Here is a 17,308-nt window from a genome sequence, read left to right as displayed (position 1 = left end):
GTTCAGCTGGAATATCATCACTTCCACTGGCCTTGTTATTTGCAGTGCTTTCTAAGGCCCATTGGCCTCACTCTCCAGGATGTCTGGCTCAAGGTCAGCAACCACACTACCTGGGGTATACGAGCCATCCCTATCTTTCTGGTATAATTCCTCTGTGTATTCTTGCCATCTCTTCTTGATGTCTTCTGCTTCTGTTAGGTCCTTACCACTTTTGTCCTTTATTATGGTAAACTTTGTACGAAATGTTCCTTTCATATCTCCAATTTTTTTGAACAGATCTCTGGTTCTTCCCATTCTGTTGTTTTCCTCTATTTCTTTGCATTGCTTGTTTAAGAAGGCCTTTTTGTGTCTCCTTGCTCTTTTTTGGAAATCTGCATTCAATTTCCTGTATCTTTCACTATCTCCCTCACTTTTTGCTTGCCTTCTCTCCCCCGCCATTTGTAAGGCCTTGTCGGACAGCCACTTTGCTTTCTTGCATTTCCTTTTCATTGGAATGGTTTTCGTTGCTGCCTCCTGTATGATGTTGCGAGCCTCCACCCATAGTTCTTCAGGCACTCTGTCCACCAAATCTAAATCCTTAAACCTGTTCCTCACTTTCATAAGGGATTTGATTTAGATTGTATCTTACCGGCCCAGTGGTTTTTCCTACTTTCTTCAGTTTAAGCTTGAATTTTGCTATAAGAAGCTGATGATCTGAGCCACAGTCAGCTCCAGGTCTTGTTTTTGCTGACTGTGTAGAGCTTCTCCATCTTTGGCTGCAGAGAATATAATCAATCTGATTTCGATGCTGCCCATCTGGTAGTGTCCATGTGTAGAGTTGTCTTTTGTGTTGTTGGAAAAGTGTGTTTGTGATGACCAGCTTGTTCTCTTGACAGAATTCTATTAGCCTTTGCCTTTTGATCCCCAAGGCCAAACTTGCCAGTTGTTCCTTTTATCTCTTGATTCCCTACTTTAGCATTCTAATCCCCTATAATGAGAAGAACATCCTTCTTTGGTGTCACTTCTATAAGGTGTTGTAAGTCTTCATAGAATTAGTCAATTTCAGTTTCTTCAGCACCAGTTGTTGGTGCATAAACTTGGATTACTGTGATATTAAAAGGTCTGCCGTGGATTCATATCGAGATCATTCTATCATTTTTGAGATTGCATCCCAGTACAGCTTTCGCCACTCTTTTGTTGACTATGAGGGCCACTCCATTTCTTGTTGCGTTTGCAAAGTAAAGGAAGGATTGAACTCTGATTAATAAGAATACACACAGAGGCTTGAACCAGCAAGACTCTGGGAAGGGTGCGTATAATCGTGTCTCTCTTTGCTTGTCCCATGTGCAGCCCTGTTTTTATTCACAAAAAAGCTTTTTACAGAGTGTTCGTAAGAACCAATCAGATTTCTTCTGAGCATTCAAACAAACCTCAAGTGGGGACAAAGTTAAACTATAAACACTAGTTATCCATGCATACTTTTGGGGTAAATGAATGAATACTACAAAGGAGCGAATACAGCAACCCCGGAGGTCATAAACAATCAGTACACATGATAAGGAGGATGGCCAGGAGGACAGTGACCATTATCACCTTAATGTGAAACCTGTTTCCTGGCCCTAAGATTAACATCCTAAGATTAATATATAAGAAACTACTTCAAAGGAGCCTGCCCACTGTCAGGCCTGGTCGTTGTCCTTTTCAGATCACCACACAAACGCTTCTTGTTCTTTTATAACTTTTTATTGCGTATCAGCAAAACAATCTTATAAACGGTTCTTAACTATTCTTCCTCAGAGTCACTTCTTTCAGATCCCTTCTGAGCTCTGCTTCTCCGTGACCAGCCACCCTCAAAATGTCGAAGGCGCCCTTCCCTTTGTTTTCCCGCTCTTTTTCCTTCCCTCCTGGCTAGAGCTGGCCTGTATCTCCCCTCCTCCCAATCTGAGCTAGAACTGAACCCTTGCCTTTCCTGGGAACAGCCGGTCCCTCCCTCTTGTTCCTCTTGCTCCCTTCTATTAGATTCACTGCTCTCCTCCCCCCCTTGGGGAATGCTTTCTCCCTCTGAGAAATGGGAAACTTCTAACTCTTCCCTGACATCACCCCCTCCCCTAAGTCCCCCTTCCTCCTCCTCGCTCTCCTCTGTTTCTGAAGGACCGAACCCTATGAACTCTTCTTCCTCACTATCTGTCTCTTCAAAAATTTCTTGAAGATGCCAGTTATGGGGTTTCGGCTTGTGGGGATATTTTCTATGAAATTCTCTCTGCAATTCTGGAACGTTAATTTTTTCTGCTGGTTCCCATGAGTTCTCAGACTCATCTAACCCTTTCCATGCAACCAAATACTGTAATTTCCTCCTACTTATTCTCGAGTTTAATATCTCTTCCACTTCGGTCTCCTCTTCCCCCATCATGGTGGGAAAAGGAGGTGGTTCCCTTGAACTTTGATACCTATGCGCTGGTACAAACACTGACAATAAAGATCTATGAAATACAGGGTGTATTCTCATATTTTCAGGCAAATGAAGCTTGAAAGCGACTGGGTTAATTTGAGCCTTTACTTGGAAAGGTCCCAATCTCCTTGGTTCTAGCTTTTTACACCTCCCTCGTATTGGTAGTCCCTTGCTAGACAGCCATACCCAGCTCCCTACTTGGATTTCTTCCCCAACTCACCGGTGCCTGTCTGCAGCTCTCTTGTAAGCCTCTTTAGCTTCTTCCAAATCCTCTTTCAGTATCTCATGAATGCACCTCAACTCCTCTATCATTTGTTCTGCTGCTGGTACTGCTAACTGCCCCTCTTGACCTGGGAATGCCCTTGGGTGCAAGCCATAGTTTGCCACAAATGGGGCTCTGCCCGTAGACACATGCATTGCATTATTATACGCAAACTCTGCTAGACTCAACTTCTCTAACCACCCACTCTGCTGATAACCAACATAACACTTCAGATATTGTTGTAGTGTTGCATTCGTTCTTTCAGCTTCCCCATTGGTTTGTGGGTGTCTCGCCGACGTGAGGCTTAGCTCCACATCTAGAAACTGCATTAACCTCCTCCAAAATTGTGATGTAAATTGGGCCCCTCTATCTGAAATGATTTGTGATGGCATACCATGCAACCTAAAAATATTATCTAAAAACATATTTGCAGTTTCCTGCGCGGTCGGAATTTTGGCACATGGTATGAAATGTGCCATCTTGGTTAGCATTTCAACCACCACAAAGATCACTGTTTGCCTATGCGATGACGGTAAATCAGTTATAAAATCCATAGACGCCACATCCCAAGGCCTTCCCGGCGTGGGCATAGGTTGCAACAACCCTGCGGGAGCTGCTCTGGGTGCCTTGGCTCGTTGACATACTTCACAACCTCTTACATATTGCGTTACCTCCTCCCTCAACTTTGGCTACCAGAACTGCCGTGTGATCTGATACAGGGTCTTTTCTGTACCAAAATGTCCTGCAGTCGGGTTATCATGATGTTGCCTCAACACTTTACCTCTTAGTTCACCTGCAGGTACATACAGCACCCCTCTCCTGTACAACAATCCACCTTTTTCCTTGAAACCTTCCTCTTCCCCTCTACCTTTTCTCAGTTCCTCCATTTTCTTTTGTGCAAACTCATCTGTTACTGTCAATCGCTGGAATTCCCTGCCATCCACTACTACAGCTGCACACCCCCACTGATCCGATCTCAGCATTTCTCGCAACTTGGGAGGTGCTTCCCCTTCCATATACTCAGGTTTACGCGATAGCGCATCTGCACAAACGTTTTGATGCCCAGGTATGTACTCAATCCTAAAATTAAACCCAGCAAAAAACTCCGCCCACCTAATTTGCCTTTGGTTTAGCTGTCTAGCAGTTCTCCAATACTCTAAATTCTTATGATCTGTTTGTACCACCACCTGATGTGGCACCCCTTCCAAAAAATGTCTCCACACTTTAAAGGCAGCATGCACAGCTAAAAGTTCCTTATCAAATATGGTGTAGTTTTGTTCTGATTGATTTAATTTTCTAGAGTAGAATGCACAGGGTCTCCAGTCCCCTCCCTTGTCCTGTTGCAGCAGAATGGCCCCAATAGCCCTATCAGAGGCGTCAGTTTCTACCTTCATACGTTTACTTGGATCTAGGTGCATAAGATATTTTTCTGAAGCAAACACCACCTTTAATTTATCAAAGGCCTTCTGTGTTTCCTCAGACCATCTGAATGGCCCCTTGCCTCTTAGACAATCAGTCAGTGGTGTTGTGATTTTGGAGTAATTACCTATGAATTTACGATAGAAATTAGCAAATCCTAAAAACCTCTATAGATCTTTCTTAGTTTTAGGTGCCTCCCATTCCACCACTGCCTGAACTTTACTGGGGTCCATGTGCACCCCTTTGTGGGAAATGCAATATCGCAGGAACTCCACATTTTGTGTGTGGAACTTACACTTTTCTAACTTCACATATAACCTGTTGGTCCTCAATCTCTCTAACACCTGCGTGACATGTTTTACATGTTCTTCCATACTTTCACTATATATTAAGAGGTCATCTAAATAGGAGACACAGAACTGATCCAGTATACCTGCTAAGACGTGATTGATGAAGGTTTGAAATACCCCTGAGCCATTTTGCAAGCCAAAAGGCATTACCAAGAATTCAAATGCACCATACTTAGTACAAAAACTGGTTTTCCACTCATCCCCTTCTCTGACTCTTATCAGATTATATGCTCCTCGTAGATCAAGCTTGGTAAAGACTTTGGCTGACCTTACTCTCTCTATGAGGTCATCTATACGTGGCAGTGGGCACACGCGAGGCTTCATTTGGCTGTTAAGGATTCTGAAGTCACATACTAATCTCGGTGCCCCTTCCTCCCCTTTCTTTTTGACAAAAAAGACGGGAGCACCCCCCGAGGCCGTGGACTCTCTAATAAAACCTCTCTGCAAATTCTTTTGCAGGAACTCCCTCAATGCTGCAGATTCTACTTCCGACATGGCATATATCTTGCTTGGTGGCAACTGTGCCCCAGGGACAAGATCTATCTTGCAATCATAGGGCCTATGTGGTGGAAATTTATCCGCTTCTTTTTCACAAAAAACATCCCGATAAGCAATATATTGTGATGGAATCTCACTTTCATTCCCCATCAACTTCCCTGCTACCTCTGTTCCCATTACTTCCACCGAGATTTTTCCCTTTTGCCCCAAACAATGTGTCATACAATACAGTGGTGCCTCGCAAGACGAATGCCTCGCAAGACGGAAAACTCACTAGACGAAAGAGTTTTCCGTTTTGGAGGTGCTTCGCAAAACGAATTTCCTATGGGCTTGCTTCGCAAGACGAAAATGTCTTGCGAGTTCCTGCGGTTTTTTCCCCCTTTTTCCCCCTTTTTCTAAGCCGCTTATCCGCTAAGCCGATAAGCCGCTAAAAGCCGCAAAACCGCTAATAGCGCTAATCCACTAAGCTGTCAATGGGCTTGCTTCGTAAGACGAAAAAAACGCTAGAGGAAGAGAATCGCGGAACGGATTCTTTTCGTCTTGCGAGGCACCACTGTATATCAAACCAAAAACCAAAGACCTTTGATGCCAAGCAATCACCGGATTATGACGATTGAGCCAACTCATGCCCAGCACCATCGGGTGCCCAGCTAGTTTGGTCACATGAAATGCCCATGTCTCTGAGTGATTACCCATATCCATTCTCATTGGTGGAGTCTCGTAAGTCACTTCTCCTGACAGTAGTGGTCTGCCGTCGATTGTTCTCACTCGCAGTGGGAAATTCAAAGGTAACAAAGCGATTTTGTGTTCCTGTACCAATTTCTGGTCTATGAAATCTGCTGACGCTCCTGAGTCTAACAGTGCCTCTACCTGGACCCCGTGTCCATTGGGTAGTTGTAGTTGCACCTTCACCGTTAGTCCTGGAATAGGTGGTTCCGCGTGAGAGCCTTCTATTGCTTCTCCACCCGGCTGAAAGCTCCCATTTCCAGCCGGGGACATTCGTTTCCCTGATGCAGTTCCTTTGGGCAATTGTCTTCTCCCATGTCTGCTCCAGATAGAGACTCCCATCCTTTACGATTGCAACATTGTCATGCCAGATGCCCTGGTTTTCCACAGACAAAGCAACGTCTCGTGTCTCTTCCTCTCCCTGCATTTCCTCTTACCATGGAAGTGGTAGTAACTGGGAGGGGTCTGGCTGCTCCTAATTCCATGAGCTCTGGCCGCTCTCGTCCTGGCATGTTGCCCGCTCTGCTCTCTGTACTTTCAATAATATTGTTTTTCCGCCATCGCGGTCTCCATTGTTCCTTCTTTTCACTAGCCCTCCGTTCTATGCGTAGGCTCAATTGCAGGCACATTTGGACCAGAGAGTCCAAGGAACTAGGTTCTGGCATTTGGGCCAATTGGTCTAAAATCTCATTGTTCAGTCCTTCCCTAAAAAGGGCTGCAACTGTTGGGGAATTCAGATCCCATTTTAATTTCTGCACCAGCAAACTAAAGTTGGACCAATAAACTCCCACAGTGTCTTTTCCTTGTCTCATTCACAACATCTGCCTAGCTGTGGTTATTTCATGCGCAGGGTCTAAGAAAATCGTGTCTAGATACTGCAGAAAAATTTGTAGATTTCCTAGGGCGGCATCCCTTCGAGATTTTTTTTTTTTTAAATAAAATTTATTAAAGTTTTGAAAGTTACAGAAAGAAAAAAGAAAAAGAATTAAACATAACAAAACCATACAATACAATACAATACAATACAATACAATACAATACAATACAATACAATACAATAACAAAAATATTACATATACATAACAAAAATAAAACAAAAAAAGAAAAAAAGAAACACAGCCTATACTTTCAATGTTATTAACTTTCTTTTACTTGTTTCAGCGACCTCCTCACACCTCCCTTTTTTTTTGTATTCCACTTCGATTAATTGTTTCAGCCAATCCTTTCCATCTTCCTCAAACTTCTGTCCTATCATTTAACTTAACAAATTCTAACGTTATTTTTTCCTTTAATCCAGTTACAATCTATTATACTTAATAATTTATAACATTTCTGCTAAAGCCATGTAACTTCATTCCAACATCTTTCTAACATTCCTTAATTTTACAATATTTCTGTAGATAATCTTTAAATTTCTCCCAATCTTCTTCCACCGACTCTTCTCCCTAGTCTCGGATTCTGCCAGTCATTTCCGCCAGTTCCATGTAGCCCATCACCTTCATCTGCCATTCTTCCCGGGTGGGTAGATCTTGTGTCTTCCAGTACTTTGCGATAAGTATTCTTGCTGCTGTTGTAGCATACATAAAGAAAGTTCTATCCTTCTTTGGCACCAATTGGCCGACCATGCCCAGGAGAAAGGCCTCTGGTTTCTTCAGAAAAGTATATTTAAATACCTTTTTCATTTCATTGTAGATCATTTCCCAGAAAGTCTTAATCCTTGAGCATGTCCACCAAAGGTGAATGAGAGGCACAAATACAAGATGGGTGACACCTGGCTTGAGAGCAGTACATGTGAAAAGGATCTAGGAGTCTTGGTTGACCACAAACTTGACATGAGCCAACAGTGTGACGCGGCAGCTAAAAAAGCCAATGCAATTCTGGGCTGCATCAATAGGAGTATTGCATCTAGATCAAGGGAAGTAATAGTGCCACTGTATTCTGCTCTGGTCAGACCTCACCTGGAGTACTGTGTCCAGTTCTGGGCACCACAGTTCAAGAAGGACACTGACAAACTGGAACGTGTCCAGAGGAGGGCAACCAAAATGGTCAAAGGCCTGGAAACGATGCCTTATGAGGAACGGCTAAGGGAGCTGGGCATGTTTAGCCTGGAGAAGAGGAGGTTAAGGGGTGATATGATAGCCATGTTCAAATATATAAAAGGATGTCACATAGAGGAGGGAGAAAGGTTGTTTTCTGCTGCTCCAGAGAAGCGGACACGGAGCAATGGTTCCAAACTACAAGAAAGAAGATTCCAGCTAAACATTAGGAAGAACTTCCTGACAGTAAGAGCTGTTTGACAGTGGAATTTGCTGCCAAGGAGTGTGGTGGAGTCTCCTTCTTTGGAGGTCTTTAAGCAGAGGCTTGACAACCATATGTCAGGAGTGCTCTGATGGTGTTTCCTGCTTGGCAGGGGGTTGGACTCGATGGCCCTTGTGGTCTCTTCCAGCTCTATGATTCTATGATTTCTATGATTAATGTGCCTTCGGTCTCTTTACATTTCCAACATTTATTATCGGGCAAATGGTAAATTTTTGCAAGCTTGACTGGTGTCATGTACCACCTGTAAATCATTTTCATTATATTCTCTCTTAAGGCATTACATGCCGTAAATTTCATACCTGTGGTCCATAACTGTTCCCAGTCAGCCATCATAATATTATGTCCAACATCTTGTGCCCATTTAATCATAGCTGATTTTACCGTTTCATCCTGAGTGTTCCATTTCAACAGCAAATTATACATTCTTGACAAGTTCTTACTTTTGGGATCTAACAGCTCTATTTCCAATTTTGATTTTTCCACCTGGAAGCCAATTTTTTTGTCCAGATTATATGCCTCCATTATTTGATAATAGAGTGCGGGATTGGCTCCATTATTATCAAATAATGGAGGCATATAATCTGGACAAAAAAATTGGCTTTTTTAGTTTTTCACAACTCTGTAGTTTTAATCTGTCTCCCTCTTGTTCCAGAATTTCCCAGTATTTCGGCCATTTGGCTTCCATATTGAGCTTTTTCTGAGCCTTCGCTTCCATTGGTGACAACCACCTTGGGGTTTTATTTTCGAGCAAGTCCTTATATCTTATCCAGACATTAAACAGTGCTTTTCTGACAATATGATTTTTAAACGCTTTATGTGCTTTGACCTTATCATACCACAAATATGCATGCCATCCCTTCGAGATATTAGGGGTATAACACAGTCCTTAGCCTTCCCTTCCAAGAAATTAATCACATAAGCAACCTTCTCTTGCTCAGATTGAAATTCTTTATTCTTTATCTCAATTATGTAAGAAATTTCTGTCTTGAAAGCCATGTATTCAGAGCTTTCTCCCTTGAAGCTACGTGGACGTATAGTAAATGTTTTACTCCCTCTATCTCCACACGTCGCTTGCAACATGGTTCTATGTTCTCCCAGTGCTGCTGATAGTACGTCGACTTGACTTTTCAACTGTAAGTTCTGTTGCCATAAGTCCTGTAATGTTAGCTGGAGCGCTGGGGTTTCTCCTTGCCCAACTGGCGCCACAGCTCCCTCCATTTTGGCTTCTCCTTCTTTACATATAGTGAAGAGGTGCAGAGCAGAAGGTATTCTGTCAGGCCTGGTCGTTGTCCTCTTCAGATCACCACACGAACGCTTCTTGTTCTTTTATAAAACTTTTTATTGTGTATTAACAAAACAATCTTATAAACGGTTCTTAACTATTCTTCCTCAGAGTCACTTATTTCAGATACCTTCTGAGCTCTGCTTCTCCATGACCAGCCACTCTCAAAATGTCGAAGGCGCCTTTCCCTTCGCTTTCCCCCTCTTTTTCCTTGCCTCCTGGCTAGAGCTGGCCTGTATCTCCCCTCCTCCCAATCTGAGCTAGAACTGAACCCTTGCCTTTCCTGGGAACAGCCGGTCCCTCCCTGTTGTTCCTCCTGTTCTCTTCTATTAGATTCACTGCTCTCCTTCCACCCTTGGGGAATGCTTTCTCCCCCTGAGAAACGGGAAACTTCTAACTCTTCCCTGACACCCACTATCTTTATGGCCCAGGACGCCTGCCTGGCGAAGCAACTGCTGTGTACGTGACATGAGGAGAGAGAAATGGGCAGTAGAGTCAAAAGGGCTTGAAAAGGGCATGAATGTAGAATCTTATGGGATTTAATCAGAAATTATTGTCAATATATCAAACCCAGTCAACACAATGTCTTCATTGTGGACACGATGGCTTGATATATATTTTATAATTCCTCATGGTAATCCCATCTGACCCCTACATTTCTTTTACGGGATTCTTGCCCGCAGTAGTAGATATGATGGTCATCCGAACTGAATTCGCCCATTCCTGTCTATTTTAGTTCACTGATGCCCAGGATGTCAATATTTATTCTTGCCATCTCATTTTTGACCACATCCAACTTACCCAGGTTCATGGTTCTGACATTCCAGGTTCCTATGCAATATTTTTCTTTACAGCAGTGGACTTTCCTTTTGCTTCCAGGCATATCCGTAACTGAGCAACCTTTCGGCTTTGGCCCAGCCGCTTCATCAGCTCTGAATCCACTTGTACTTGTCCTCCACTCTTCCTCAGTAGCATGTTGGACTTCTTCCAACCTGAGGGGCTCATCTTCCAGTCTCATAACTTTATATGCCTGTTGTCTTTGTCCATGGAGTTTTCTTGGCAGGGATACTGGAGTGGCTTGCCGGTTCCTCCTCCAGGTGGATCACGTTTGGTCAAAACTCCTGTCCATCTTGGGTGAATGGACACTATGACCTGTCCATCTTGGGTGGCCCTGCACGGCATAGCTCATAGCTTCTCCGAGTTATCCTAGCCCCTTCGCCACAGCAAGGCAGGGGGCTGATGGGACTACTGATTCGTTAATGTAGAGATGTAGAAATGGCCCACTTCCCATGGTATCCAAGAAATGGAAATCTATTTGTATTCTGATGTCTACTCAGCAGTAAGGGTGTCAATTAATGGGGTGCATGCACATACAAAACCTAAAGGTCCAAGTATTGTTAGTGTGTTATATCTGTGTGTCTACCTACATTTTTTAAAAAAATCCTTGCAAATGAAGCTGATCTTTTTTTGCCACTTCTTCATTCACAATTTAGTAGGTTCACTTCCAGCCAAATAAAATGGACCCTTGATCTTTCATTCCCACTGCTACATTTTGAGCAGCTGGAGTTGTGAGGGAGTATCTTTCATAAATTTCCTTTTTGAACTTCTGCATATATACACTGGTGTTCTGGACTTCAGGGAGCTGGAAATGAAAGGCAAGATTAATCTGAAGAAGGCCTTCCTGGTGACAGCTCTGCTTTCTAAGTTGCTCGTCACCCTGAGCTTTTTTGCACTTTCCAGGCAAAACAAAAGCCTCTACATGTAACATCAGTCTTCAAGCATCACCTTTATGCATGAACTTTCTCACTGTACATTTAACAGTCTTCTGTTTCTTAGTGGATGCTTCTTTTATAATATCGGGTCTTCTAACTGAACTGTTGATATTTCCAGTTCCATTTTATTTTATCAGTATTTGAGAGCTTATGTAGCAAGAGTACTGATTCCCACTAATAGCAAAAAGGGGCAACTGAAGGCTCCTAGGCCAAGACCACCTTCACCCAGCTTGCCAAACAAAGGGCAACAGAGGCTGTGGAGGCAGCTGCATTTATGTCATAGAACCTGCCAGCAGGCCACCTCAGTGAACTCCATTCTTCCAATGGCCCTCCTGGAAATTCAGTTGTTTTTGTCCTTCAGAAATGTCTAACTCTTCTACAATATTTTGAGGCTTTTTCCTAACACAATGTACATTTGGAAAATACAATTTAAAATGTGTATTAAAAAGCCATTGATAAAGTAGAAATACCAAGTGAGTGATCCTTCCCAATGTGATCCTTTTGAGGCTTTTTTGGGGGGGGTCAATTATTTGAAATATACTGCGCTAATTAGGTACACACAATGGTGATTTCAAATTGACATCTCTTGCTTATTGCCTCCCCTTATTAGGACTATCCATCATTCCGTTGTACAAACAGCAACCTTACTGTTCAGCCTAGCCCGTATCTCAGCTACAGGCTGCCCAAAGATTTTGTAGACCTTTCCACTGGGGAAGATGTTCACAAATTAATTGACCTGCTCAAACTGGTAAGTAAGTTTCCTAACTGAGGAGCATATCTTTAAGTTTCTAAGGTAACTGCAAACAGGCACTTATTTGGTTCAGAGGTTAGTTCACATCTGTCTGTGTCCTTTTATTTCTCATGATGGTCTCCTTCCCACCTGACGAGCTGGGAGGACAGACTCTTGTAAAGCTTGTCATATTAGATAATACAATGGTTTTGTTGGTGGAGGTCGATTGGTTGAGGTTATTTGTAGACTAATTTCCACATGGTGCTCAGTGATCAAGTGATGTGAGACTCAATCAAAATTGTTTTCAGCTCTTTTATTTTTTACAGCACCGTATTGGCCCGAATATAAGACGCATGCGCAAATAAGCCACACCTTTAAAATTCAAGGCTTATTTTGCGGGTGCAGCCCGCCTCCTGGCACTCCTGGCACAACCTCCCCAAGCCGGCGCTTGGGAGTAGTGGGCAGGCGGGCTGTGCGCCACTGCCACGCACTCCCGGGCTGCTCACGGGGGGGGGGGGGCATGTGGTAAGGTCACGAATATAAGCCGCACTTTAACTTTTCAGAGCCCAAATTTGGGGGAAAAGTGTGGCTTATATTTGGACCAATAAGGTATATCAGTTTCTAGGTGAATTTTTATATTTCATCATATATTTGGTAAACTCTTACAGGGTCTCTCTGTTTTCATTTAGATTCTGCCTTTCCTGGTCTTTTTAGTACTGGTTGCTTGGTGTAATAAGGGACAAGAGTCATTTTGTGTAGAGGGAAGAATTTTGGCAAGCACAACTTCTCCAACCCAGTTGCTGCAGTGATGTTGGGTGCCCTGACATTTTAAATTTTAGGTTCACAATCCAAAAGTAGATCCTAAGCTCTGGACAGACTTTCTTTTTATCTCTCCAGCACTTTTAACTGAATTGTGCCATCCAGTGTTTCCAAACTTTTTTTAAAAAAAACCATGATGATCAGGAAAAATGACAAATGCAAATATTTAGTCACTATATACCATCTTTGTATATAGGAGTCATATAGGTTTTAGTAGCCCATTTCAATAAAGGGATACATATTTAGTACCCACAGTTTGCTGGCTTTTTTGTAGCCAGGAATGGAATCTTTAAATGCCTACTTAAATTATTATGAATATATTAAGGCTACATTTCAGAGCAACAGTTTTGAAGTGGTGTTCATTAAGCTGCTGCAAAGGCACATTTCCTTACATAAGGAGGGCCTTGCTGGACAGAGTCAAGCCCATCACATCCAGCACTCTGTTTCCTCCTGTGTCTGGCTGGAGGCCTTTGCAAGGTCACAAGCGTAGTTTGAAAGTGACAGCCCTCCCCTCTTGATTGTCTCCAGCCTCAAGTATATGTCTCAGTATCTGGAGGTTCTGTTTACTACAATGTCTAAAAACAGTTGACAGACTTAACCTCTTTGTATCTGTCAGTTCCTTTTTTGAAACTCTCTAATCCTTGTGGCCATTGTTTCATATAGTGACGGAGAATTCCATAACTATTGCCAATCTATTTATTTGGATAGTCCTGAATTTTTAGATGTGGGACACCTGGATCGCCAGTAGTACATGTGAAAAGGATCTGGGGGTCTTAGTAGAACACAAGCTTAACCTGAGTCAGCAGTGTGATGCAGCAGCAAGAAAGCGAGGGCTATTTTTGTTTGTTTGTTTGTTTGTTTATTAGATTTCTATACCGCCCTTCATCATAAGATCTCTTTTTTTTAAAAAAAAATAATGTTTATTACTTTTAAACACTACAAAAAAAGAAAGAAAAAAGAAAAAAGACAAACAAAAAAACGCACAATACAATACAATATAAAAACATTACACATCACTAACACCATAGACTAAACAAAACAAAACAAAAACACTTTAACACACATCATACAATTTCAATGTCATATCTTTCATTTACTTGTTTCAACGACCTCCTCACACCTCCCTTTTTGTATTCCACTTCTGTTGATTGTTTCAGCAATTCCTTTCCATCTTCTTCTGTTTTCTATCCTATAATTATCTTAACATATTCTAACCTTATTTTTCCTTAATACTCTAATAATCTATTTAAACTTAATTCCTTATAACATTTCTACTAAAGCCATATAACTTCATTCCAACATTTTTCTAACATTCATTAATTTTACAATATTTCTATCATTTTATTTTTTAAATAATGTTTATTTAAATTTTAAAGGTTACAAAAAGAAAAAAGAGAAAAAAGAAAAATAAAAATGACAGAAAAAATACAATCAATTAAAAAAAAGAACAAATCGAACCTTTACATAGCTTTCTATCCTTTACTTATTTCCTTGTCCTCTTCACACCTCCCATTTTTGTATTCTAATTCAAATTGTTATTTCAGCAAATCCTTCCAACCTTGTTTTTATCTTAATAATTTGTCTTAATATACTATAATTTTACGTTCTCTCTTTCACCAATTCATTTTTACTTAATCCTTTATGTCATTTCTGCCAAAACCACATAATTTTTTTCCCCAACATCTTTCTAACAATCCTTAATTTTACAATATTTTTGAAGATAAACTTTAAATTTTTTCCAATCTTCTTCCACCGACTCTTCTCCTTGGTCCCGGATTCTGCCAGTCATCTCAGCCAGTTCCATGTATTCCATCACCTTCATCTGCCGGGTGGGTAGATCTTGTGTTTTCCAATACTTTGCAATGAGTATTCTTGCTGCTGTTGTGGCGTACATAAAAAAAGTTCTATCCTCCTTTCGCACCAATTGGCCGACCATGCCCAAGAGGAAGGCCTCTGGTTTCTTCTGGAAGGTATATTTAAATACCTTTTTCATTTCATTATAGATCATCTCCCAGAAGGTCTTAATCTTTGGGCATGTCCACCAAAGGTGAAAGAATGTACCCTCAATCTCTTTACATTTCCAACATTTATTATCGGGCAAATGATAAATTTTTGCAAGCTTGACTGGTGTGAAGTACCACCTGTAAATCATTTTCATTATATTCTCTCTTAAGGCATTACATGCCGTAAACTTCATACCTGTGGTCCATAACTTTTCCCAGTCAGCCATCATAATGTTATGTCCAACATCTTGTGCCCATTTAATCATAACAGATTTAACCATTTCATCTTGTGTATTCCATTTCAGCAGCAAGTTATACATTCTTGACAAATTCTTAGTTTTAGGATCTAACAATTCTGTTTCCAATTTTGATTTTTCCACCTGAAAACCAATTTTCTTGTCCAAGTTATAAACCTCCCTTATTTGATAATAATGAAGCCAATCTCGTACTTTATTTTTTAGTCTGTCAAAGCTCTGCAGTTTTAATCTATCTCCTCCAATTTGCCTCCATATTGAGTTTTTTCAGAGCCTTAGCCTCCATTGGTGACAGCCACCTTGGCGTTTTACTTTCAAGCAAGTCCTTATATCTCATCCAGACATTAAACAGTGCTTTCCTGACAATATGGTTTTTAAATGCTTTATGTGCTTTGACCTTGTCATACCACAGGTATGCATGCCATCCAAAAACATTATTAAAACCTTCTAAATCCAAGATGTCCGTGTTTTCAAGAAGCAGCCATTCTTTCAGCCAACAAAATGCAGCTGATTCATAATAAAGTTTAAGATCTGGCAGGGCAAATCCACCTCTTTCTTTAGCATCAGTTATAATCTTAAATTTTATTCGAGGTTTCTTGCCCTGCCAGACAAATCTAGAAATATCTCTCTGCCATTTCTTGAAACAGTCCATCTTGTCCAGAATTTGCAATGTTTGAAACAAAAACAGCATCCTAGGCAATACATTCATCTTTATCGCAGCAATTCGGCCCAGCAATGATAACTTCAATTTTGACCATATTTCTAGATCCTTTTTCACTTCCATCCAACATTTTTCATAATTATCTTTAAATAAATTCACATTCTTAGCAGTCATATTGACCCCCAGGTATTTCACTTTCTTAACCAATGTTAATCCTGTCTCCTTCTGAAACCTCTCTTTCTCAATCACTGTTAAATTTTTCTCTAACACCTTAGTTTTCAGCTTGTTCAACTTAAATCCTGCAACCTGGCCAAATTCTTGAATTAATTGCAATACTCTTTTAGTACTGGATTCTGGCTTCTGTAATGTCAAGACTAAATCATCAGCAAAAGCTTTCAATTTATACTGTTTGGTTCCGAGTTGTATACCTTTAACCAATTGGTCCTTTCTAATCATATTAAGCAAAACCTCCAGGACCGATATAAAAAGCAATGGAGAGATTGGGCAGCCCTGTTGTGTTCCTTTCTCAATCTTAAACTCTTCTGTAACTACATTATTCACAATTAACTTAGCTTTTTGTTCTGAATAAATTGCACCTATACCATTTTCAAAACCTTGGCCTACCCCCATTCCCTGTAGATTTTTCTTCATGAAACTCCAAGAAATATTATCAAAGGCTTTCTCCGCATCCACAAATATCAAAACTGCTTTAGTGTTAATATTCACTTGTAATTTTTCTAAAATATTAATTATATTCCTTGTGTTATCTGACAAATGTCTCCCTGGGAGAAAGCCCGCTTGATCTTCATGAATTTCTTCTACCAATACCTTTTTTAATCTTTTAGCCATAATTTCAGCAGGCTTCTCCCGCCTGCGATTTTTTGCGGGTCTCCGCCTTCGCCGTGGCGGCCAGACCCAGATTCCCACGGGGCTAATTCCTCCCGATCACAGGAATTCCGCCATTACTGGAGGCGCCAACCCGGAAGTCCCCCATCATAAGATCTCAGGGTGGTTCACAGAATAAAATTAAGGATAAAATCAAGTAAATAAGTAAAACAAAACATAGAATCGTAGAGTTGGAAGGGACCCCAAGGGGCATCTAGTCCAACCCCCTGCAATGCAGGAATTTCAGCTAAAGCTCCCAAGACATATGGCTATCCAGCCACTGTTTAAAAAGCTCCAAGGAAGGAGAAACCACGATCTCTGGAGGGAGACCGTTCCACTGTCAGAAAGTTCTTCCTGATGTTGAGTCGGAATCTCCTTCCTTGTAACTTGAAGCCATGGGCAGGAGAAAACAAGCTTGTCCCCTCTTCCATGTGACAGCCCCTGAGATACTTCAAATACATATTACAGGGAGTTGTTTTTGGTCTGATACAGACTGAGATGCTGAAAATGACATTTCTCCTGTTGTTTTTGTTTTTATGAGGTTAAAAACTTTTTACTCTTCCCCACCACTTTCTCCCCTTGTACAGCATTGTTACTTCATGGCTGCGAATAAAAAAGTAGAAACTATATTACTTAATCACATTAGAGAAACACTTTAGATTTTCCTTAGAGGTGAATGTGATTTGAAGGAGGGTTCACCTACTTTTGCCTCTTCAAGGGAGATAATATGGGAATATAATTTGATTGTTTCCCCAAAAAACCCATTCATAAGCTGTCTTTCCAGGGGCAAGTTGGGAGAATGTAGGTGTGTTTATGCTTAAGTAGGGTTGCCATATTTCAAGGGCAATCGCCTGATAGCCCCTTTGCCACTGCCGAGCCCAAGCTGCTTATGCCTGAGCC

The 17,308-nt window shown here is 41.3% G+C and overlaps 1 protein-coding gene and 1 long non-coding RNA gene across 4 annotated transcripts in view; one reads left to right on the top strand and one right to left on the bottom strand.

The window, feature by feature from the left end:
• The window catches only part of LOC309351517, a 183,330-nt gene that overhangs the window by 73,953 nt on the left and 92,069 nt on the right, over window positions 1–17,308 (bottom strand). The gene's annotated exons all lie outside the window — the stretch shown is intronic.
• The window catches only part of CDC123 (cell division cycle 123), a 61,792-nt gene that overhangs the window by 40,440 nt on the left and 4,044 nt on the right, over window positions 1–17,308 (top strand). For all 3 annotated transcript variants that reach the window (XM_081879213.1, XM_081879215.1, XM_081879214.1), the window contains one exon: window positions 11,667–11,804. In XM_081879213.1, coding sequence (XP_081735339.1) covers window positions 11,667–11,804 — 138 coding nt within the window. The remainder of the gene's footprint in view (window positions 1–11,666; window positions 11,805–17,308) is intronic.

Source organism: Podarcis erhardii (assembly GCF_964252035.2).
Source record: "Podarcis erhardii genome assembly, chromosome: 10".
In the NCBI taxonomy this organism is placed as follows: domain Eukaryota; kingdom Metazoa; phylum Chordata; class Lepidosauria; order Squamata; family Lacertidae; genus Podarcis; species Podarcis erhardii.
This window is presented reverse-complemented; position numbering and strand designations above follow the sequence as displayed.